This window comes from Halichoerus grypus, chromosome 10 (genome assembly GCF_964656455.1).
Source record: "Halichoerus grypus chromosome 10, mHalGry1.hap1.1, whole genome shotgun sequence".
Lineage (NCBI taxonomy): Eukaryota > Metazoa > Chordata > Mammalia > Carnivora > Phocidae > Halichoerus > Halichoerus grypus.
This window is the reverse complement of record NC_135721.1, coordinates 88,922,301-88,948,082: the sequence shown is the minus strand read 5'-3', so window position 1 is coordinate 88,948,082 and position 25,782 is coordinate 88,922,301. Positions and strand designations below refer to the sequence as shown.

General features: G+C 42.4%; 1 protein-coding gene across 2 annotated transcripts in view; it reads right to left on the bottom strand.

Annotated features, from left to right (window-relative positions):
- The window catches only part of AFF3 (ALF transcription elongation factor 3), a 520,060-nt gene that overhangs the window by 10,651 nt on the left and 483,627 nt on the right, over window positions 1-25,782 (bottom strand). For both annotated transcript variants that reach the window (XM_078056810.1, XM_078056811.1), the window contains exons 16-22: window positions 24,829-25,030; window positions 22,226-22,347; window positions 12,500-12,563; window positions 10,138-10,274; window positions 4,736-4,807; window positions 2,808-2,901; window positions 120-169 (exon numbers count right to left, since the gene is read on the bottom strand). In XM_078056810.1, coding sequence (XP_077912936.1) covers window positions 120-169; window positions 2,808-2,901; window positions 4,736-4,807; window positions 10,138-10,274; window positions 12,500-12,563; window positions 22,226-22,347; window positions 24,829-25,030 — 741 coding nt within the window. The remainder of the gene's footprint in view (window positions 1-119; window positions 170-2,807; window positions 2,902-4,735; window positions 4,808-10,137; window positions 10,275-12,499; window positions 12,564-22,225; window positions 22,348-24,828; window positions 25,031-25,782) is intronic.

Sequence of the window (25,782 nt, the reverse complement as noted above, 5' to 3'; positions counted from 1 at the left end):
GGGAGGTTGGTACCAGGTGAGGTAGAACAGCCCCCCAGGGTACTGTAAGCAAAGTAGCACATGGCCCAGCATCATGCAGCCTCTCATTTATCACCTTTACTTTGGAGAAATGAACTTACTTTCCACTGGCTCCCCATGGAGATGGGGCTTGGGCAGCTTTAGATGAATTCTGCAGGAAAATAAAAATGTTGACAGTGAGTACCATCTGTTTAAGTTTAAAGAGCTGACAGTAACATGTTCTCAGGTGACCGTTGAAAGAAGTAATGGCAGAAACTGCAGATAAAATGAAGACTCACAGAAACTGGATCTGGGAAGTTAAAATTACTAGGCTACTGGTTTCTTTTCTGGACGCTAGTGGGGGGCAGTTGCATGGCCTGCTGGATTTCACGGTGGGCTAAAATGGAGAACTCAACCCCACAGCCTGGGTTTTCATGCACCAAATTCTATGTACCAAATTAAATCATAATCCTGAGGGTCTGTTGAATCCTAAACCAGCCTAAATTTTTTCAACTAGCTTAATTTTCCTGAAAAGGAAAAAACAGCAGGAGTTCCCCCCCACCCACCCCTTGCCCACCACACCCACTGAGAACACCTTATATTTAAATGTAGGGCATATCTGCAGAAACCACTGACATACATTTAATGCCTGAACATATATGAGACACCAAATTATATTGTTTTGCCTTATGAAGCTTAAAAGTATTTCTCTTAAAGGAAATTGCTGTTGAATTTTTCTAAAAGAACAGATTACAATATACGTCCTTAACAGAGTATTCAAAAACCGATTTATCTGAATATTTTGATTTAGGATGTTATGTTACATGAGCCAGCTGTTTGCATCAGGCATTGAAAAGGAGTCCTGCCTGTGGGAAGGGAAGTTGCTAAATGTACAGACAGATTTCCTTTCTGAAAGCCTGATCATGTGTTCTTGCACATAAGTCTAGGGGACTAGTAAGGAAAAGAATGGTCTTTATGATACTGACGTGAATTTTCGAAAACAGCCTGAGCCTGGTTACCCAGAGACAAGGTGTTTCTTTTGGTTAAAAAGGACTTTAGGAAGTGGTGAGTGATTTTTAGCTCTTAGTGGAGGTGTTACCAAAATGGTAAGACATGGCCCAACAGGTGGCAATTCTGCAACTGCCTTCAGACTTCTTCTATTACCAGGAAGCTCTGTGACTGTAAAAACATACGTGGGGACCAAGTCTTTTTTCAGAGGCAGCTCTGTATCGATAAAACACATTCTTTATGGACAAATTATCATCGCCACCTGAAGCTTTCATAATCCCTGAACTTTTTTTTTTAAGATTTTCTTCCTTTTCTTTCTTTCTTTTTCTTTCTTTCTTTCTTTCTTTCTTTCTTTTTTTCTTTCTTTCTTTCTTTTTCTTTTCTTTCATTTCTCTCTCTCTTTCTTTCTTTTTCTTTCAAGAGTGAGGGGAGAGGGAGAGAGAGAATCTTAAGCAGGCTCTGCTCCCAGGACAGAGCCCAATGTGGGGCCCAATTCCACGACCCTGAGATTATGACCTGAGCCGAAATCAAGAGTCAGACACTCAACTGACTGAGCCACCCAGGCTCCCCCATAATCTCTGAACTTCAAGTAGCATTTAAATGGCTTTTAATTAAGGGTAACTACCAATAACCCCTGGAGGGGAAACTGATGTTTAAGTTGTGTTCTTTGTCCATTCTGTACATATTCATAGATGGCATACACACGCTAAGAACTTTTTGTATCCCTTAAAAGTTCTGTTGTAACCTCTGTGGCTTACAGAGTTCAGATTCCTTTTTTATTCAAGCATTTTTTTTTTACTCTAATAATGCTCTTCAGTATTAGCTTTTAGATTCTGACATTTTGGAAACGACCTCTCTTGACCTTAGGCCCCCAAAGTAAAGGAATAGGCTTAGTGTCTGTTCTTGTCATTATGACACAGAATGGTCTTTGTGTCAAAACAGTTCTCTCCTTGCCTTAGCACCTGGTTACTCTACATGCGTGACCAGGAAGCAGGTGGTATGCTGGACACAGCCCATGGAACCTCCAAGATAGCCTGGTCAGCAGAGATGATCTCTAAGAAGTGGATGTTGGGGATTAAAGGATCTAAATGATGGTGTGTATCTGACAAAGGGTTGGTGGAGGTGGAAATGGCATGAATTTCTTGTTTCTATAGACAAATGGACAGCAAAGAGGCCTAGAAATCCCAAATGCATTATAACTTCATGTCCGCTTCACAAGCACAGCAGAGAAGGCTTTTTTTTTTTCCCATTCCCCCAGTGAAAATGATTTCGTTTCCTGAGATACGTAGTTAACCTGGCTTCCAATTCTACCCTTATATTTACCCAATGCCATTGTCCTAGTGCCTCTGAGTTCCAATGAACCATTTCTTATCATTTAAAACAACACCCTTATTAAAAATTAAATGAGCTACTGGAGGGAGCTACGAGGAAGTTCTAAGTAGTTACTTCTGAGAGGAAGAAGCTGTAAGCGAACATGAGGAATTTGTTAGCTATAAAGAGGAATTTCCTAGGACACTGGAGTGGGTAATTGGATCTTCTTCCTCTTGAGGCCATGAAAGTACTTGGACACGAGGCAGGGGGATAAATTAGACGGGTTGTCAAGGCCATTCTCTGAGCTTTGAACACCATGAGTATGTCATAAAGGGGGTTACTGTTGATATCAGAGGGTTCCTGTATCCCCCCCCCCCCCCCCCCCCCCCCCCCCCCGCAAAGCCAGGGATTCTATTAGGCTCCTGGAAAATGCCCTTGACCGGGAGACCACTGGATACAAGCAACAATGTTGCCCACTAGCCAGACAATACCTTGAAATAGTCGATAAGTGCTTTTGAATACTTCACAGCGTGGTCCCTTTTGAGTCGAAACATCCGCCAGTACAGGAGAGCCAGGCAGCGGTAACTGCGGCGGAAAGAGAGAAATGGGCCCTGGGAGCATGAGTGTGTCCTCTGCCAGCAAGACCACACAAAACTCTTGTTGTTCTAAGGCACCCCATATTTATGTCACGATTACATATGTGAAATATTGCTATACTTACGTTTATGTCTGTTAAGTATCTGACCTTCCTTGTCTTCAAAAGATCTAATTCAAAATTTCAAGTAGGTACTCCGTAAATATATTTACCACTAGATCCTAGCTTTATGGCTTCTTCTTGGGGCTAAGGGACAGGCCATTTTCTTCTTCCGCCACTAGAGGGCAGTCTCTCTCCATGGGAGGAGTGAGGGAGCGCTAGCACACAGCTTTCACCGCGACTGGGTGAATCTCGGGCCAGAGCCACCTTCCTTCCTGACGCCCCCCTGGCGCCCGGGACCTCGGCAGCGATGGCTTTGCTGAAACAATAGCCCTTCACCTGTTCGTATTCCTTTCACTTTGAAACTACCTTACTGGACTGGAAGTAGTTCAAATAAAGTAACAGGTACGAATGTCATATAAATAAGAACTCAATGCTGAGAGTAGTTATCATTATTGTTTTATATTTATTATTTACGTATTAGTTTTCTATCTTATATAATATGAAGTATTAATCATCATTAATTTGTTAATCCTAGTATGGAACTTTGCATTTGAAAAGAGCACAGAAAGCCTTTCCTGAGACATACCCTCTTTTCCTTGGTGCTTTTTTTTTTTTTGAAACGAGGGAGGTCATTTTTTTTTAAAGATTATTTATTTATTTGAGAGAGAGAGTGAGAGACAGAGATAGCTAGAGAGAGCACGAGTGGGGAGGACAGGGAGAAGCGGTTCTCCGCTGAACAAGGAGCCCGATGTGGGGCTCAATCCCAGGACCTGGGGATCATGACCTGAGCCGAAGGCAGCAGCTTAACCGACTGAGCCACCCAGGCGCCCTGGTGCTTTTCACTCATAATTATTTGCTAACTCAGATCTGGTGCCAACAAGCTGGAATGCCAACATACCATGTACAATTTACTAGTCTCTTCTGAGCACATCAAACTGCAGATGATGTAATACTACCTGAGGACCCTCTCTTTTGTGTATGCTGCTCTTATTTTTTTTTTGAGACTTGATTCTCCGCCTTGCAGATCAGGTTCTAGAGTAGAGTATGAACCACTAGAGAGCAGAAAATGTTGGATTTCTATAGATAGGTGTCCTGTGATTTAGGAGAATGGGATGAGGTGTCCCAAGGAGATGTAATGGGGAAAATTATTATACCCACATAATCAGTACCACTGTAATCATTACAGATACAGAAAAGATCTATTACATGTTGGTGAACATCTTAAAAGAAGTGCTTCTATTATCACAGTGTAGTGAACTGCTCCTTAGATTGGAGTGTTGAGAACTTCAGCCCATCATCTTGATTCAGTCATACTAATCCCAAATGTAAATAGACAAATGGATTATTTTGATTGTGTCTGAAGTGTTAAACACAAGAGAAATGACATTTGGCACAATTCACATTCAAATTATTAAAACACAGACCTACCTGATTTTAAAGTCGGGCATGCATGTGTGCGCGTGCACACACACACACACACACACACACACAGAGAAACAATTATCCTTGTGTAATGGACCTGTTGATTCTTAATCACTGTGAATTCACATCATGCATGGTATAGCAGCAAGAAATGGTGTGGGCTCTCCCTGGTCACCACTAGAACTGCATTTGATTTTGCAGGTCAGAAGGCACTAGAAAAACATGTGTTTCAGCACCTGGTTTGCCAATGAACATATACAAGGCTGAGGAAGCTTTTTTAAGCTGGTATCATGCACTCACCATAATGCAGCCAATTGTTTGTCCTCTGGTGTGGCATTGGGGCCTGAATGGGTTTTTAGTCTCATAGCATACCTAGGGGGAAAAAAAAAAAAGAGAAACCAAAGAAATTTAAAAAAAAGCTTTCTTATTAACAATAGAACATCTTTTATGATTGAATTTCTCTTTGCCCAATACTTAGTTTTTCATAGCACTTGCTGTTCTTTCCCACTTTCTTTCCTTCCTTCCTTCCTTCCTTCCTCTCTCTTTCTTTCCTTCCTTCCTTTTTATTTAGAGAGGGAGGGGGGAGGGGGAGAGGGAGAGAGAGAGACAATCTCAAGCAGACTCCCGGCTGAGCACGGAGCCTGACATGGGGCTTGATCTCACGACCCTGAGGTCATGACCTGAGCTGAAATCAAGACTCGGATGCCCAACTGAGCCATCCAGGTGCCTCATCTGTTAATTCTTTCTTTTTATTTTTAATTTTTTTAAATTTAAAAATTTATTTTTTTATTAACATGTATTATTTGTTTCAGGGTGTTAATTCTTTCTTAAAAGCTAGCTGATGTTTGCCCCATTTTCCCTAAGCATTATACTACTACGACAACTAGAACAAAATGACTTTTATGACCGTCTAGCTACTTTCTGCTCCTTAACAATACAAGTTCAAATGCTACAGATGGTTGAGAGTGATACCAGTTCAAGCATTATCCAGGTATATGGTGACACATCCATTTTTACTAATTTGGATTCATGGCTGAGTGGCTGACAAGATGGAGTGAAGTTCAATCCTTCTAAACCAGTCTCCAGGAAAATGTTCTACTCCTTGTACTCAAATGAATGCTTGGATTTACCCCTTCTTCTTATTCTTACTTTGATGGCTGTATACATGTCCTAGGTGCACAACTAGTGGCTCTTATGAACTTCACTTAATCCCACTTACCTCTCTAAACTAAGGGGACAATGGCCATTCCATTCTCCCAATAATATACCAAGTTACTTGGCAGACTTTTTGAGAGAGCTTAGACAGTAGTTGAATGGTCAGGAAGTCCTGGGTTCAAATCTGATTCAGCCTCAATTTTCTTATCGATAAAACAAGACTAATACTGCTGATCACATAGCACTGTTGTAAGGATAGTATTGGTAAAGGTCATGGTAAATGCTCAAGAAATGATACTGTTATCATATTAGCTCCACACCATGCAGATCTGTAGTCTCTTTGAATATATCTCCATGCACAGTTTTCCTAGTGGGTGCTCTGGGTATTTACAAATGCGTACGTGCCTTACTACAATTCACTGGTGTTAACATGTTCCACTTGGAGTGAAGCGTGGAGACTTTATTTCCATTTAGGTCTCTTTACTTTACTTACTTTTAAATAACATTGTCTTGAGTGTCAGCTGGTGGCATAATTTTTGTTTTAATCACTGAATACAGGATTTGTAAAACTCATGAGGAGGACAGTTTATCATACGAATCCATATCTCTGTTCTTCTGTTGTTCTTCCTTCCTTTCTGATGCTCCAAGATTCCTTCATTTGTCATCTCCTTTCAGTCTGAGGAACTTCCTTTGGCCAGTCTTTATAGGTTAAAAACAAATACTTCATTTTTCTTAGTTGGAGAATATTTTTATTTCCTCTTCATTCCTGTATAATGAAGTTTCACTGAATCTAAAATGCACAGTTTGATGGGTTTTTTTCTTTCAGCACTTGAAAAATGTCATGCCACTCTCTTCTTTCCTCCATGGTTTCAGATGAGAAGTCTGCTGTCATATTACCTCCCTGACAGGTAATGCGTCATTTCTCTCCTGCTATCTTCAGGACTTTTTGGTTGTTGTTTTTAGTTTCTGAAACATAGTTATGATGTGTCTTTGCATGCATTTCTTTGGGTTTATCCTGCTGGGGTTTTTCTCAGCTTCTTATACCTGTAGGTTTATATCTTTTGCCAAACTTGCAAGTTTCAGCCATTACTTCTTCAAATACTCTTTGAGTCCCACTTGCTTCCTCTCCCGAGACTCCAGTGATACACATGTTGGATCTTTTGTCACTGTGCTTGAGGCTCTATCCATTTTTTTTTTTTCAGTCTATTTTCTTTTTGTTGCGCAGATTGGGTAAATTCTATTTTCTGTTCTCAACTTCACCGATTCTATTCTCTGTCATTTTGTTGGGGAAGGTCTTCAAAAAGCCTTGACTGTCAGTTGACCTGGACCCTGTGAGCTGGGCCCGGGTGATTAGAGGCTCCTCACATCCTCCCTTGCTTTGAAATGTGGGTTCCACTTGCCTTTTCGGCTCCCAGAGGCTGCTCCAAGGGCACAGCCTTGAGATAGTGATATGGTATTGAGAACTATCTGCACAGTATACTTGGATGAACCCAGTTAAGGGCTCCATATAAACTTTAAGATTTGGTGGGCAAGTGCAGGGATCCATTCATCTTGTGGCCACCCAAGTAAGTTCTCTTAGCCTATTCAACCAACCTGGAGTGGTCTGCCCCTTTCTCCCTGTGTCTCCCTACCCCCCATGTACAGGGAGGTGGTTTCAGATTACACCCGGGAAGCTCCTGACAGGGTTATGCACCAACACATCTCCACTTTACTACTGAGCCCAACCAGTGAGATTTTTGTTTCTGTTATATTTTTCATTTCTGTAATTTACATTTGGTTCTTTTTAAAAAATAACATATTCTTAATCTCAGGAAACAAACTAAGGGTTGCTGGAGTGGTGGGGGGTGGGAGGGATGGGGTGGCTGGGTGATAGACACTGGGGAGGGTATGTGCTATGGTGAGTGCTGTGAATTGTGTAAGACTGTTGAATCACAGACCTGTACCCCTGAAACAAATAATACATTATATGTTAAAAAAAAAAAAAAGAAGAAGAAGAAGATAGCAGGAGGGGAAGAATGAAGGGGGGGATATCAGAGGGGGAGACGAACCATGAGAGACTATGGACTCTGAAAAACAAACTGAGGGTTCTAGAGGGGAGGGGGCTGGGGGGATGGGTTAGCCTGGTGATGGGTATTAAAGAGAGCACGTTCTGCATGGAGCACTGGGTGTTATACACAAACAATGAATCACGGAACACTACATCAAAAACTAATGATGTAATGTATGGTGACTAACATAATAAAACAATGAAAAAAAAAACATATTTCTTTGCTGAGATTTTTGATTTTTTGTTTCTTTCAAGAGAATTTATCATTGTTTTTTGAAGCATTTTTATGATGGCTGTTTTAAAATCCCTGTCAGATAATTCCAACATCTGATTCATCTTGGTGATTGGTGTCAAATGGTTGTCTTTTCTCATTCCAGTTGTGATTTCTTGCTTCTTGGTATGATGAGTGAGCTTCTATTGTGTCTTGGACATTTGGCTCTTATGTTAGGAGACCCTGGGTCCTATCTAAATTTTTTCTTTTAAAAGGAAGTCACCCAGTTTAGGTTTAGCAGGCAGGTCCTGGCCTACTTCTGGGCTGTAGTTCCAATTACAATTTAATTTTTAGAGCCTTTGTGGTGCCATTTTGATTTGTGGTGTTTGGTGTCCCTTGGGGAGAAAGGAATTCTCTTGCCTATTGGGATATAGAGGGAATCCTGAGCTGGACACTTGTGATGAGATCCCCCTTGCCAGTGTTCCCAGCCCCAAGTGTCTCTCGGTGGGGGAGAAGAGCCTTAAGCCTGGCAGGCAACATAGAGATGTAAGTGGTGAATTAATGCTATTTTCTAACTCAGAGAAGAAAACTTTCTCTTGTCTTAGTTTTCTGAGTAGTTTAAGGGATTCTATTCAGTCTGAATTATCTAGAAGATAGTGTTCTCCATCATGCGACGATACTTGCATTAGTGAACACACCAGAGTCCTAACTCCGGTGCAGGGTAAGTGTAGCACATCTTCACCTCCAAGTGTATGTGACTGTCATCAGGCTTTTATTGTGGTGTGGATTTGTTTGCTTATTTGTTTTTTAAAATTTGAATGCCTTAAAGGGGGCCATATACACTCCAGTTCACCATAGGCTCTCTGACTTACTTATTTGTTCATTCAAATATTTATTGAGCATATATTATGTTCTAGGAACTGTTCTAGGGATTAGGGATACATCGATAAACAAATCAGAACCCCTCCCCCCCAATTCCCTGTGCTGGAGGCAATCGCACTCTAGGACACCTTACTTCTTTGTGCCCATCCAGTGTCACCATTTTCTTACCTGCCTGTGGGTATCTGAGTCTGTGCCTTGCTCTGAGGAAGGACGGGGAGAATCTGGGATCTCTTAGAGTAATTTTAAGTATTTTACTATGGTGATTTCTTTCCTTCACTGACAAAAATAGCATACCATGTAAGAAAATAGAATGAGGAAATCACCAATACATTGATGTAGTAGAAATATTTTAATAAGAAAAATGACTGAACAGTGTTGACTTTCAAAACATTCTTAAGAGGTGCTTTTTGAAGATGATGTATTCTGATGCTGGGATGACAGTTTCAAAGGCTGGAAACTATTTACTGAAGGAAAGTGGTATAAAATACCAAGTTGTATCTTTGGGCCAAAGTGGATCAAAAAGGTTATAACCTAAGATGACTAGAAATCTTTCATCTGGAATGATGAGGTGTGCTAAAAAAATATCTAATCTTAGGTTGCAAAGAATTCCAGAATTAGAAAAGTCTCTTAAAGTTCGTTTTGGGGAAGGATAATTTCACATATGGGTATTAAATATTATCCCAAGCAGTTGAACTAACTAGAGACATAAACTATATGACAAGGTTCTCAGTACAGTTCATGGATGAGATTCCCTTAAGGGTTCATTAAAAAGACATTAAAGATGTGTCTTTCTGGGTCTCCATGATGGAAGACAAGAGTCTCCCATCCAACCCCTTGTGGTGCTCCTGTTAGAAACCCTGCTTCTGCTCATATTACATGTCTCAACCCAGGTGAGGGATGGTGTTCCCATTCAGGTCTAAGACCAAAACAACATCAGCAACCCCTGAGACAGCATATCATAGGAGGGATTTCCTTTCTGACAATACCCCCTGAATCTTCTTTCCTCTCATCAAATACTCCTGAATCATTTACTGATGGAGTTAGGATTTTTATTATACTAACCTGAATCCGATTTACAAAAAAAAAGGCAGCATAAAGGTGAAATTAGTTCAAAATCTGCCACTTCCCAGCCGGGTGAGGTAGGCATGTCACATCTCACTTGGGCTCAGGGCTCAGCCTGCTTTCTGCAGCAATCAGGGGTTAGAGGAACTCTCCTGCTCACTCACAAAGACAGCAAAGGAGGCAGGGTGTGTGAAAGTGCCTTGCAAAATCTTATATTCCTCTTTGTGAGGATGAACATTAGTTCTTGGTAGCTGATAGAGCAGGCTGGCATTCTTTTCTCTGTATTCAGAGTACCGACATACATTCCTCACCCCCTCCACTTCCCCAACAAGACACGGTGCTTACCTGATGAGCTCTACTGTTTCCGAATACATCGTATAAGGAGATTTGGATTCCATTGGGCCTTGTTCCATGGCGTTTCCACACTCAATAAATGACAAAGCTGCTTCAGCATAGTTCAAAGCCTTTCCAAACTTTTCCACCTGATCAACAGAGTTAATACAGTGTCTTCCTTAAGTACAGTTTTTTTTTAAACGGCATTGTCACATAGTCTATACACTTTATTTGAGAAACCCGACTGTAAGTTCCAAAATCCTGTGAATGAAGCCGAGAGAAGAAAGAAATAGGATGCTTCCTTCTCTAGTTATTTTCGCAAATTGCTACTGGTTCAGGGTAAATGAGTGAATGGTTACAGACAGAAATGTCCCAAATCCATACAACAGCTGCCAATCAGAATTGGTCAGAACTACACGGTTGCTCTAATTTCTCTTTCTTTCTAACCCCTAATTGCTGGGCAACTTCCCTCCTTGTCCCTCCATGCTATGCCAAATAAAAAATGACTTGGGGGGATTATCTCAAGTTGTCTAAATGTATGTTAATTTCCCACGTCAGTGAGGATAACCGGGAATCAGCGTCATATTCTTCGGTTCTCATAAATCTGAACTTACACGTCAAGTTCCTACTTCCACATATTGTTACTCTCTGTGGTAATTACATATTCTAAATTCAGATTGTATAATCTTCCCAGTTTTCACATATTCATTCATCAACCCAAACAGAATTACACAAATACTCTACTAATCTAGGTCTTGCCTCTAAAAACAATTCTCATTCATAATGGATACCGTAGAAAGCACCAATGGAGAGCAAAACTCTCCCTCCTTGGCAAATCAAGGTTTTAAACAGCTTATAAGCCTAACAGGCCATAGAGAAATATTTCTTGGCAGCGCTTTCAGACTAAGGAGGTCCTTTCATTCAACAAGTATTTTTTATAGCACCCAGTTCTGTGCAGCGTGCACTTGATACACAAAAGCTCCTTCCAGGAACCCAGAATATATTTGAGGAGAGAAAACGTGTACCCACGGTATAGTTCAAAGTGCAAGGCAGTCTGTGATTAACTGACAAAATGCAAAGCCAAGAGTCCAATGCAAAGAGATGGTAAGAAGTGAGGAAGTCAGGGGGTTCAGAGAGGCTGGGGGGACTTCAAGGGGGAGACCTGAAAATGAGAGTAGGAAGGCAGTATGACTTGGCTGGGTTTGGGGAGGAAGCGGAAGGTGTGAGGAGCTGTGAGTGTGTGTGTGAGGCTCTGCAGCTGCAGGGGCCCGCTGGCTGGCATGAGTGAGGTGTGCTCAGCGGCCGGGGGGGCATCAGTCTGGCTGGAGCAGCATGTTGATAGGAAAGGAACAATCTTGGTAAACCTTGGGTGATTCGGGCAGAAAATTTCATTCTGCTTTAACATTTGGTGCCCTTCTCCAATAGTGACCACGCATCAGCTTCTTCAGGTGACCAGAACTCTCCATCAGACTGTGGGGTTGTGAGGACAAGAACTGGACCTTCCATTTCCCTCATCTATTTTCTGATAACTCTGCTTATTTCCCCTGCACACCCGTGTACCTAGGCGGAGAGCTTCATACAAATAAATGTTTGATGGGCAACATTACTGGGAGAAGGGTACGCTTCTGGTTTCAGCATCTTCAGCACTGGAATAATACCCTAAAGGACATTCGAAATGCCCTAATGCCAGTTAGGAATGCTGGAGGGGAACAGAACTGGAATTACTAGGTCGGAAGGAGTCTCTTTGGAGGAGACCCTAAGATGGAACAACCATGTGATCTCTCAGAAAAAAACAGAAGTTTTTTATTTCTTGCCTGGAGGAGTCAAGCTTTCCAAAACAGGAGATTATCCAAGTAAGAAAAGTTATTTTTTTTTTTGAAAACATCAAATCATGGTGACTTTAGGGTCTTATGTGCAGCATAATAGTTTCTGTGTTGTACAGTTTCACAGGAACTATTAATTTTGGCAGATACATAGGCAGAACAGGAGTCTTTTTGAAAAGGAATTTGATCCTGGGACCAAGCCAAGGGTTGGCCAGGCTAACGAGAAAGAAAAATGCAAACCTAGATTTTTTTTTTTTTTTAAAGGAACAAAATACTGCCACCCACTGACTCCATTGCCTCTAGTTACTATTCAAACCTTAGAACTAAATTGAAATATTCATTTATCCGGGACTTTCTCCCAGTCAGACATTATTGGTTGAAGTCATAATTTATTGGGCTATGAGCACTTGATTATATAAACATTTCTCCATTTAACAGACCCAGCCATCCTTGTAATAGATTTTATAATTACCCCAGCTATATTGCCCCAATGATGAAGCTGCAGTACAAACATAATTTGGAAGAACATATCTGGAAGGAAAGGGTCTTACCATTGCATCTGCTTTATGTTTCATCCGTTTAGCTTCTTGCATAAAATAATCTGCACTGCGTGGCCTACAGGAGAGAATATTAAATGTCATTATTGTGTAAGCGCAAGATCTTTTGAAAATATTCTTCCCTTTTACTCAAACTTGAATCACAATTTTCAAAGTCTGTTTAATATGGAATCAAGCATTTTTGCATTCTCAAATTACTGCATATATGTGAAATATCACAATTCCTTTTCTCTTAAATTAGCTATTCAAAACACACTCAATATATGCAGATAGTCTACATTTATAGTGATTTTAACATGGTTCCCCAGTGCCTAATTTGTGAATCAGATTTCTTATTGCATGGTTAAGAAAACAAGTAAAAAAATCTTATTTTACACGATATTTGTATACAACAATCCCTTTTTAATGTAAAGATCATAAATATACCTCATAATAACTGTATGATATGTATGGGCGAGTACGTTTATGTATTCTTATGAAAGTACCTGTCATTTATATGCATAAATGGCACCTACAGCTGTATGTATCTATATATAATTATTTTAGGGCTTCACAGTGAAACATGAAAAGAGGTAATACTGTATCATTATATTCCAGTTGTAATGAAGTTAATTGTAAAGTGATGTCTACCTTGTAACAATGCAAACGTGGCATATATTCTCCAGAGTTCTGATTAGCTGGCTGGTAAACATTAACAGCAGACATGTGCATTATTAAAGCAATAACCCTGGTCAGCAGTAACTCTGCTGGGGGAGGAAGGTAATTCATATGGAGACTGATCTGAGTGTGTGTAATGACCCCAAGTTATGCTAAGCTACTCATCAGACAGTACCTTTAAATGCTTAGTCTGATAGATTTTTAAAAATCTGCATACTCTAGGTACCATCAGCATAAGCTTTTTTACATTATGGGTCTTTATATAATCAATAAACTTGACCTATTCCTGAATATCCAATATAAGCCAGGACTCCCCAAATGAGAGGTAAGATGTAAATAGTGATATTAATCACAGACTGACTCACCTATTGTTATATGCTTATTCTGAACTCTCTTCTTTCAGATTCTAATGGGTCTTTTCCCTTACTGCAATATTAGGTGGTCAGAGCATCCTTTTATCCAAAGAGGTCAAAATGCTTGGAAACACCATGCGTACTATGACTATGACATCGCAATCCCAAAAGTTTATCCTCATCTTAATCGTTTTAATCAATCAAACAAAAAACAAACCATGATCATAATAATTAGTTCCAAGTACAAATTACGGAGGCGAGAAAAGGACCTTGGTTTTCTTTTACTTCCCCATAAAATATTGTATTACTGTGGTAATGTGCTGAGAATATTTAACTTTTCCAACAAAGAAATAAGGAACAGAGTTGCAGAATTTCCCGTCTCTGGCTCATCATCCCTCTATCATTCTTCTTGCCACTCAGGCCTGAAACCTTTCCTTCATCTCGGGGCGGGGGGGGGGTCTCTGTGGTGGGGGGGCCTGAGGTGTCCTTCATAGGAAGGCCCTGCTCCTACTGGCTCTGTTTCTCTAGTTCATCTCCTAGATGTTCACACTTCTTCCATTTGAATGGGTTTTAGCTGCTTTTACGCGTGCTTTTCCCTTGTCCACACATTGACCTTTGAACACATACTGAATACTGGTCTTAGATTTCAATTCTGGCAATTTACATTTTTGTTGCTACTGTCCTTGTTTTTTTTTTTTTTTTAAAGATTTTATTTATTTATTCATGAGAGACACACAGAGAGAGAGGCAGAGGCAGAGGGAGAAGCAGGCTCCCCAAGGAGCAGGGAGCCTGATGCGGGACTTGATCCCAGGACCCCGGGATCATGACCCGAGCCGAAGGCAGATGCCTAACCATCTGAGCCACCCAGGCGCCCACTGTCCTTGTTTTTTAACGGCCTTTGTTTCAGAGCAGTTTTAGGCTTACAGCAAAATTAAATGGAAAGTATAGAGAGTTGTCATATACCTCCTGCCTCTTTCCCACCAGCCTCCCTCACCTTCCTTAACATCCCCCACCAGAGAGGCACATTTGTTACAACTGATGAACCTACACTGGCACGTCATTGTCACCCAAAGTCCACAGTTACATTAGGGCTCACTCTTGGTGTTGTACATTCTGTGGGGTTTAACAAATGTATAATGACATTTATCCACCATTATAGGTTCATAGAGAATAGCTGCACTGTCCTTAGATTCCTCTCCATTATTTTTTGTTGTCTTTTTGCTGAATGCCCCAGCATAGAAGACCAGACCCTTATCTCCAGGCCAGACCCAGACCTAACTTCTGAGCTTCAGATGAGTTCCCAGAGCCTATCTACTCAGGAGAGGAGTTCCAGTATCTTCATCCATTCCTCTTCCCTGTTATCAGATGCTGTGAGCATATCCTCCTTGTAAATATCCTTCCTTTCCTTAGTGACCACATCCACTACCCAGGCCTAGGCTTTCATTACCTCTCCTGGCCTCTAGTTTCACTCCCCTCCAACCTATCCTGAGCTTGAACCCTTGACCAGTGTTTGTAAAACATGGCTTTCATTACATCACCATCCTTCTCACAGACCTAAAATCAATCCCCAGATTCCACGGGATCAAATCTCAGTTCAGGCCCCCAAAGATCTTGCCTAACCCCTGGAACTGTACCAGTTACTCATGAAGGCCCTCAACCACAGCCATGGGTGGCTCCCTCACTGTGTCGTTCACATGCCATCTCTGTCTCAGAACTGCTCTGCTCCCCCTTTTCCTCTTACCTGGAACACTCTGCTCACTGCGTGCACATTCACTGAGTGTCTTCTATGAGTCACCTCTCCCCCAAATTCTTACGCTGTGAGGTGTTCTTGGTAACTTGGTCCACGCTCATCTCTGTCCTTCCTGGATGCCCCTTCTCGTTTACACTACCCTTTTAGGCATTTAATTACCTCCTGAGCTACAGGGCTAGTCTTTGCACTTGGGCAGCTCTGTAGCTGGTACATTTTTCAGCAGGGAATATGCTGTGGACATCTTTGATCTTCCACACCCTATAGTTTTAGGCACATGGGAGAAGTTACATGAATCCCTCCTGAATAGCACTGAATTCGTTTTGAGCTTAGAAGAGAGTGGTGGCTTCTGATGGGGTGCAGCATCACAGCCAATAAGCCAGGGAACGTCTCCATGGCAACTTGAAATTCTCCACATCATTATCTGCTCCACACTCTAGTATATGAGTTTGGTCAATTTTTTTCTTGCCCGGTTTTCTAGACCTTGTCACTAATAGATGATCACTTCAAATGCATTTCATTTTCATGAAAGGATTCTCCTGGCAATAAGCTATGGCATCTTAGTTTTAACCAGCCTTCTAAGTTACCCTTAGGGATGGCGGCATCTCCTAATTCCTCATATATGTTCCTTCATCAACACTGTTTTCATCTGCAGCCTATGAATGTATTTTTTAGACGTGATACGGAGGCTGAGTCACAAACTCTCACAATAGTGTACGTGGATAAGTAACACATCTAATTTTCTGACTGTATCATAGCAGTTGACACTAACCTGAGATGCTGGAAAAAAATGTACCATCGGAGGCCATTTACAAACACATTAGTTAGAATTCTCATCTTCGCATGTAACGGAGCGCTCACCACACCGAGTCACTGAAGATTGCCTGATGACTGGCTCACTTTCTCCTTTCAGGTATTTCCAGTGCCATGCTCCTAGACCAGAACATTATGGAGGCAGTGGGGCCAATGGGATGCCACCGAACACTGTCCAGCTGTGCAGTGGACGCATACATCATGAAGGCATCACTCTGACGTCAGGGTACAAGTCAGGAGGAAGGTAGAACTGTGGTCACCACTGGGGCACTTACAGACTATAACTTGGCCCAGGTACTACAATAAAATCTAATTATTTCAGTGTTCAAACAGATTTGTGATCTAAGCTTCTTTTTTTTAACATGAAAAGCCTAGAGTTTTCGTTTTTCATTTAGATAACATTCCTTGTACTGTTTTTTCACAGTGATGGTATTTTATGATGATACATCAATAAACCTAATGAAAGGTCAATTAAACATCATACATGTAACTAACTGTGTATCTTGGGCTCTTCAGAAATGGGGCTTGCGAGTGATCCTTTTAAAAGCCAAGGCTTAGCCATGTATATCTTTGTTGTAAGAGCTCTCTGCAACAAAAAAGAAATCTCAACACTTGATCCAAATAGAATGTTTTCTTTCTTCTCCTCACCCTCCCACTACCCCCACCTATAAACACGCAGCTTTAGTTCTGAGCAGCAACAGGGTTTGAACTACCCCAATATTTTTTCTGGCAGAGGAGTATTAAAGCAACCTTGCTTTTTGTTCTGCTCCATGGCTGAGACCGAGTTGAATGGTCTCCCACAGAGAGGATGGCAGCCTTCTTTCTGTAATTCCTACCTCTGTGAAATGCACCCTCCTCCCCCCTAGCAGAGCCGCCTGTTTTGTGAAAACTGGCAGGGATGGGAGCTCAATGTGTCTGAACAAACAGGTTCCTTGGCACAGCAGAAAACTGGATAATTTTCTTAGGGAAGTTGAAGTCCAAATCAGACAAATAGGCAACTGCATACCAAATGAATTCATCATCCGATATCCTGTCAGCTTGTCATCTGATAAGCCCCATGGGTGTTACTGTGTCCCTCAGCTTTGAAGTACTTTCTTCACAAAGAAGGACACGTAAGAAGTTAGGTACAGGCACTCCCCCACTGCTTTCTGAAAGTTTGCGGTGTGCCACTTGGCTTTTACGAAAGACCCAGAATGGTTTTTGCTAATCTGGAGAGGATTTTCACGCTTCCGAAAAAAGCCTTACTGTACTAATGTAGGTCTTTCTTCAAAGTGAAGTAGTGCAAGGCGAGCTCTCGGAGAGCCGGGATACTCCTCGCTTTACACAATTTTGGCTTACAAATGGTTTCATAGGAACGCTCTACCTTCAGATAGCGGGGGATCCTGCAATTCTTTTTAATCCACTAAAGTGAACACGACTGAGGAGGGCACTTCAGATGCAGGGACTCTGGCGGGCTAGTGTTGGCTTTATGAGTGCTTCTTGAGGGAAGCAGGTACACTGCATTTAAGCAGCAAGGTTTCAAATGCAGTTTTTGTTTCCATTAGCTTGATGCTGGCTGGGACCCCAGGGTCTCCAGAGCCTGGCTTCTCAGAAGCACAAGTGATCACTCATTGTGTCTCATACAGGCCATGGGCTCTTGCCCATGACTGCTTCTCTCCTGGTCATGCACAGAAAACAGCATGTTTTCCAGGATGCACAGGCTAAGTGTAGCAGGTTTTTGTCATTCAGTCAAAAGCAATTTTCTATTGAAATGGAAACTCATCACTTTGATTGTTGTTCTTCTCTGGGTGTGACATTTAAAATAAAATAATTTTACAGACTCTTAAAATGATCAGAGAACTAAGATTTCAATCAGGGAGGTCTGAAGGCATTGTCCTTCACTACTCCCCACCACCCCAAGTCTAGCCTTTTTCTTTCTCTGTCTCTCTGTTTCAGTTAGAACAAAATAACTTGGCTGAGAGACCAGGATCTCATAAAGGAGAAAATTCCATATGAAGAACATAAAGGTGTACTAATGGGGGGCACCTGGGTGGCTCAGTTGGTTGAGTGTCTGCCTTCAGCTCAGGTCATGTCCTCAGGGTCCTGGGATCGAGCCCCGCATCAGGCTCTCTGCTCAGTGGGGAGTCTGCTTCTCCCTCTCTATCTCCCTCTGTGCTCTCTCTCCCTCTCTCAAATGAATAAATAAAATCTTAAAAAAAAAGGTGTACTAATGGTCTACCAGGTAAGGTGGGGAAGGGGGACCGTCAGGAGAAGAACAATGGCCACAGCAAGCCCTCTGTGGGAGTGCCTTGTCTCAGTGTACTATCACCTCCTCAAGGATTTCAATTGGTGTCCTCTGATGAAATCATGCCACAGAAGATCTGACCTTTTATGTACCGGACTCTTCCCATCCTCTATAAAATTAAATCCTTTTAGCTACAGATTGCTGAGCATAATTACATCACAAATGCCAAATCTTCTTCCTTCCCCACTGGCCACATTTCACACTCTATGGCCTTCAGCGGCACATGGTTGAGGGAGTCTTTTCTCAATGTCGGGAGGTGTAAGTAGCTGGGCTCCTGTTACTGGTGTCACGGGGACAGATGGACTGTTTGGTGGTTGTGATGAATGTGATGATCGTGACTGACTCTTCCTTGTGAAATATGGGCAGGAGACAGTACATCCTGTCTGCAGTGCTGGCACTCGGGATTCGCTGGCTTCCCAATGCAGCAATATGGCTGCTGGGAAAGGAGACTTGATTTCCCAGCCAAGAATTTCACCACTCAGCTCTGCTCAGGACTTCTGTACCAAGGCCTTCACGACACAGTTGTTCTCTCTCGATGTTCCTGGGCCAAGAACTCCCCTGTCACTAACTATGACACAAAGTAATTTGCAGCTCATGGCTTCGCACTAATAAGATCAGTTTCTAGGCTTTGGGTTGAATCAAATGCTGTCACTCATTGACATAAATTCTTACAGATTTTTTTTTTAACAAAAGTTGGCAATCACACCAGTGTCACCTTAAAACCATGGCTGTCAAGCAGTGGCTGTCGAGCATGGCTAAATGTCGGGGAGGAGGTGCAATCACACTGCCACCAATCCGAGCCTGCAAATTAGGCAGAACAAGCTGACCTGGATCACATTCTTAAGATAAGTGTTATTGCGTTCGGTTCCATCTGCATCCCAAAGACACAAACTGGTGCCTGTTTACTTGGTAAGTAACACAGGAAAAAGGGCTGAGAAGCCCGTGAATTTAAATTTACCTTCATGTAGATTCCTTATACTCTCGGGGGGTGGGGGGGGTGGGGGGGGTGGGGGAACTGCTGGCATTACTCTCCTGGGAATGTTATTCTAATTCAGCTGTGTTCATTCAGCGCTTGATATTAAGTGCCCACTGAAGTCAGCTGTTGTCTGAATCGCATGTTTATTCAACCATTAACCAGTATTTATAATACAAAAGGATGAGTTTCCTTTTTTTTCTAGAAGCTACATGATGCGGCTTTAAAAATCAAATGACAGTGTGGCATCTGTTCATTTTTGGATCATTGTAACTGGATTTCTGTCAACTCTAAATTACTCCGGGGCGATTTCTCTAGCTTGCTCTTTCTTTCCCACTGGTGGCCTTTCTGGTTGTCTCACTGCTTGTTGACCCCTTCAGTGAGGAGAAATCAAGGAAAGTGATTGGAGCCAGGTCCTCGTCTGTCAACGAGGCTGCTGGGGCGGGGTGGGGGGAAGCTGGTGCAGAACAGAGCGGAGCAGGCGAAGGTGGAAGTTCAGTGGTCCCAAGGCACTTTCCTGGGGAAGCCACCCATGTGCCTCCCTGCACCCTGAATTAATGACTGAGGGTTCATTAATTGCATATCTTAACTCCAGCCAATGTACCTGGCCCTTAGTAAGTACTCAGCACATACCAACTGGACCTGGGAGACATTCTGTACCAGTTTAGGTGACTTCCTAGCCCAGCCACCTCTTAAGGGACATGTATTTTTATTGTTTTAAGGAAGAGACAATGCCTAATTTTGCTTTTCAAGCTTCAAGGATCTTCCCAAGACTTTCTTAGTTCAGTGGTTGAGTGGCTGTTTGAGTTGCATGTTTATTTTACTTATTATGGATTACAAATCAACTGGGACACATAGCAATTGGAACATGACATCTATCTCTCCATATGATGGGTATGTAAGAGTGCTTTTTTATTCTATTATATCTATATCCAGAAAAAGAGAAACACTTTTATTGTAGCTGTCAGCCAGAAAAATTATACATATTGCTAATGGGAAGAACGAATGATAACAACTTCTTCGTTGACACAGATAGTGAAAAAATTATATTAGCAATAGCCCCAGCAGATTGAGAAACATTTCCTCTTGTAAGCAGTCCAAGAAACTGCAGATCAAAATATGGCCATTTAGCTGTTGCTGTTTCTGACTTAGCTTTTTGGTCCATATACTAGAAAGCTCCTTATATGTAAATTTTCCATATGTGTGTTTAATATAATTGTATTAATACATGTGATACCATTGTGTGTGTGTTCAAATATCATGCCCTTAACATCACCTGCTGGAAATGTTGGATGTTTTAAGCACCTTAGGGTCTAATGCACGCTGTGTTTGATCACGTTATTAGATTATGACTTCTGAATGCAAACTGCCATGTTACCATCAGACACAATTATAACGTCCCATTTTTACAAATGGTTAGAGCTCATGTGAACAGTTTATACCACCAAACCCTAATTACATGTGTACTTGACCAAGGGACTGTCCTCCCATTACATGCACCCACCCCGGGGATTAATTACCACTTCCCTCACTCGATGCTTAGGGCAGTGGAGAAGCCGAGGGAAGGGGAGGTGGTGAGGGCCAGGAAGAGAGTGTGCTGGGACTGAGTGCAGCTGTAGCCGCCATGGGAAGAAGAGAAAAACAGTCGCCCTCCTGGGCCACCCTTAAACTTTCATAAATCCAATTATCTTGGAATGTGTTCAGTAAGTGGAACAAACCAAAAACGTGGATTTGGCTTTCAACTCCCCAATTCTGTGCCCTTAATTAGCTCACTAAAGTCCAAGTATAAATTGAGGACTACAACTTTGTATTCTCATTTCTCAAGAAGTCTACAGGGTGAATAAACAGAGTGTGTCTAGGCTCTGGGTAAAGTCGGGGCCAGAGAAGACGTTGGGTGGAAGATGAGGATGGAAGAGTCATCACCTCTGCACAGATGGTCATCCTCAGGAGATCTCATCTAACTGGGTCTTAGGAGAACCTCCAGGAGAGAGGTGTCATGACTATCATTTTTCCCGATAAGGAAGCTGGGACTTGAAGACATTCGGCACCCTTCACTTTTTCCAATTTTGGGTGGGGTTAGTGGTTTATAGTCTGTCCGTCAGCCAGACTGTAAGCAATTAGAGGACAGGATGTCTCAGTGCTGCACACTGTTCCACCCCAGGATTTAATGTGGCGCCTCACACAGACATGAACTGGATGCGTGTTAAACAGTTAATGCTGAACACAGGATTCAAGCCAAACTCTCGCCCATATCTTCTGTCTTCCAGGCTTGTGCTTGACACATATTTTTTTTCCCTAAGAGCCTAAATAATTTCCAGTACCATTTTATCACTTCTCCTTTGTCATTTTCAGCATCTCAAGAGCATTCCAAGATGTTACTTTTATTCATCTTCTTCTCCTTTCAAATTGGTGCTGGGAATGGAAGTAATACTTGGGTTTCAGGTGCTAGGGCTGGGGGGAAGGATGACAGGATATTTTTTTCCTGTATAAGACCTGTTTATGCTATTATAAAGAATATAGCATTTTAGAAGGAAACAAACCAGGAGTGAATTGCTATTATTCTTTGCCTATTATAATATACGAAAACAAAAATGCTTCTCTTTCTGGTGGCATACAACCGCCAACAGCCCAAAATGCAGGTGTGCTCAGAAATGTAAGGCTCATGAATGCCATTTGCCTTAGCTTCCTGACATCTCGGATGCAACCCCAGCAGCTCTGGCTGTCGTAGCCTTTCAAAAGGCCCATGAGGACCCCAGGGGGTGTTCAAAGTCAAGCTCCAGTTCCCTCTGAGAAGGCAACACTTACCTGACCCAGTCACGCATGTAACCCTCCTACCCTTGGAGTTTCTGTTTTACCTTGCCCCTCACCACATCAACAAAGAGTCCACACTCACATATCATCGAAGACAAGTTTCTGCCTCTTGCAGTCCCTGTGGCCGTTGGCACCGGGAGACCATGGCTCTGTCTGTGGCCGTGACTTGTGGAGAACGTTTTCGGAATTGTTGTGAGTGGCCTTCTAAACAAAAAAACAACACACCAGTCTTTCAGAAACAGGCCACCTGGCTGAAAGAGCAACCCACTGCCCTGTGTTCTAGGCTAGAACTGATGATCCCTTGTGTTTGTTTATTTTTTAAGATTTTATTTGTCAGAGAGCGCACAAGCAGGGGGAGTGGGAGAGGGAGAAGTAGGCTCCCCGCTGAGCAGGGAGCCCGATGCGGGGCTCGATCCCAGTACCCTGGGATCATGACCTGAGTCGAAGGCAGATGCTTAACGACTGAGCCACCCAGGTGTCCCGATCCCTTGTGTTTAAATGAAGAAAAAGAAATACATGCATTCCAGTTCTCGTGTCGAGGGCTTTCACACGTGTTGTCAAATGTCATTCTTATAATAGTATCAAAAGGGAAGTTCTTGGTGGCCCACTCTCACAGATCCAGAAACTGAGGCTGGCTGAAGTTAAGAAACTTGCCCGCGTTCAAATAGCTACTGTGGATCGGTGACGCCCAGGGCTTAGGACTCAAGCCCCTCCTTTTCCCAGTTGGCTAGACCAGTGGTTCTCCAAGGTGAACTCTGCATCAGAATCATCCCGGGGGTGGGAGGGAGCTGTCAACACACAGACAGCTGGACCCCCACCCGTCCAGAGCTGAATTTAGTAGGTGTGCAGTGGGGCCTGAGAACATTGCATTTCTAGCAAGTTCCAGGTGATGCTGATCCAGGAACCAAGCTTTAAGAACTGCTGACTCACGCAAAAGAGAAGTTGTTCAGGTCACAAATGGACTGATCCTCATTAGCTGTCTGTGAAGAATAGGAAAAGCCAAAGGGAATGACTAGAAATTATTTAAAATGTGTTTTTAAAAGGAACACTATTGATCTGTGGAAAAATTAAAAAATCACATTCCCTGGGGATTCAAATATTTATAGAGCACCTATTGTGTGCTAGACCCATGAATCATAAAGCAACTGTCTTTGGTTATGAAATTCAATGGATTCTTCTGAAGTAATTAAAATGTGATGAGTGTGTACAAATGCTTCTTTAAATATGCACTGATTTTATGTGTAGGTCAAGCCTCTTGGTTGTAAGTGCCCCTGGGCCTCGGCCTTTCCTTTTTGGCATTCACGGTAGTCATTACCGATGTGTGTGATTTCCTGTCTATGCCATTCTCCCCAGCTGAACTGTGAGCTTCACAGAGGCACAGACTGAATCTGTTAGGTCATCATTGGATCTCCATTGCTTGGCACGGTGCCTGGCACACAGTAAGTACTTGCTCAATAAACATCTGTTTGGTGAAAGGAAGAATGACTGAATAAAGTCTGTAATTGTTTTACAATTCTCTAGACATCACGGTTGCTTTTATATTAGGATCTAGAGGTGAAGAAACATTTTGTTTGTGTTTTAATTTGAATTGGTAATTTTTTATTCCAGGTTTTTCTAGTAGGGTCTTCTCAGGTTCTTTGAGCCTGGAATTAAAGATGATTGTTCCCAAATAAGGGTGCATCAGTGGGTTATTAATTTCCAGATGTTACAAGATTTTGGCTCTTGCCGGATCTTCTACCCACTATTTTACCTCTTTAATTCATGGGATGGAACATTAAATATTGTTTCCCCCTCTTTGCAGAGCCCTATTCTCATGTCTCATCTCTCTCTCTGCCTCACAAAGCCCCGCTGGTATTGATAGCATGGCGGTGACCTGAGAGAACTCGGGAGGAGGGTTTGGAATGAAATAATGTGCCCTAGAGGATGCATGATCCACAGTCACCAGCTGTTAGAAGGAATGGCCATAAAGAGGAACTAACATGTAGTGTTAGTTGCATAGGTATCCATAGGTGTCAGTTCTTCAGAGAATACTGGCTCAATTTAAATCTTCTCACCACCATTTTGCAAACGAAACTGGCTCAGAGAGATGAAGCAACTGGCCAAAGTCACATTTTGACTAAGATATAAGGTTAGACAGACTGTGGACCCCAGTCCCCAGCCCCTCCCTAGGGCACCGCAGGCAGCTGGAATCACCCCTGGGAAGGTTGCTGGAAAAGGGGGTGGTGGCCGGGTCCCACACTTTGGCCACTACACTGGTCACTGAGATTGGAGTGGGAATCCCCATAGTTGTGGCCTAGGGTTTCAGTCCCAGATTTAACTCTGCCCTGGGGCAAGGAATCTTTCCAAATGAAAAAGCTGGCTGGTTTGTCCCAAACTCCCAATTTACAGTGTCTCCGGATAGTACTCCTTTGGGGCCATTTCTCTTCAGAGTGGGAAATGCAATCCTACAAAGAGGCGTCCTCAGCAGCAGAAGCTGACAATGCCTCCTCTGGTTTCTTCTGTCGCTCTCTGTGGGAAGAGGTAATGGGGCGTGCTGGTTCACCAGGTCTTCCCAGAGCAGCATTTAGGGATTCTTGTGGGACCTCAAGCGCATGTTTAGACTGTGCTGGGCTACAGACAGATGAGTGTAGGGGTGTGCTCAATTTCATTTTTATTTTTATCGGGAAAGTTAGAGAATCAACATACCGTGAGGTCTCCGGCATGAGACTGCGGCTGGTTCTCCCCCTTATGCTTTTTGTTGGAGGATGCAGAAGTGAACGAGCCACTGCCATTCGATCTGCTGGAAGAAGTTAAGTCCTCGCTGGAGTATTTGTGTTTAGATGCATCCGATAGGGGTGAGATGGGTGACCGGAGCATTTTTTCATTTTTATTTATTGGTATTGCCAAGCTGAAAAAGGAAATCACAGTAATGGATTTACTGTCACGCAGTCAGCACAGGGAGAGGTAAATGTTTTATATACGACCCAAACCTCCCATTTAAAATCTACTGGTAGGAAGGCATTTATTGGGAATTATTATACCAGGAAACAATTTTATAGCCTTAGGACCATAACAGACAATAAGTACATTTTACTCATTGTTTCCTTACTTGTCTTATCAGGATGAATAATAATTCTGTTGTTAAATAACTAAGACTAATAAGACTTTCATTTTTCTGAGTTTTTCATCCAAAGATCTCAAAACACACAACAACTTACTGTTTTCCCAACAAGCCTAAGCAGCAAGTAATGGGAAAGTCAATCACATGATATATGAATTCTCCACCTCTAAAAGGACTTTTGATAACACCTGAGTTTGTACTAATTATTATATGGAGAATAACAGAATCACAGAATAATCTGCAAAGTGTGAGGCCAACTTTCAGTTGTTAGGTTTCTGGGGTAACCAGATATTGATCAGAATAAACACAGAATAGAAAACTGTCATTACAAGTTATATTTCTGGGGGCTCCTGGGTGGCTCAGTTGGTTAAGCCTCCAACTCTTGATTTCAGCTCAGGTCACGATCTCAGGGGTTGTGAGATCGAGCTGTGCACTGGGCTCCACACTGGGTGTGGAGGCTGCTTAAGATTCTCTCTTTCCCTCTCCTTCTGCCCCTCACCCCTTCTAAAAAAAAGTTACATTTTCTGATTTCTAGTTTC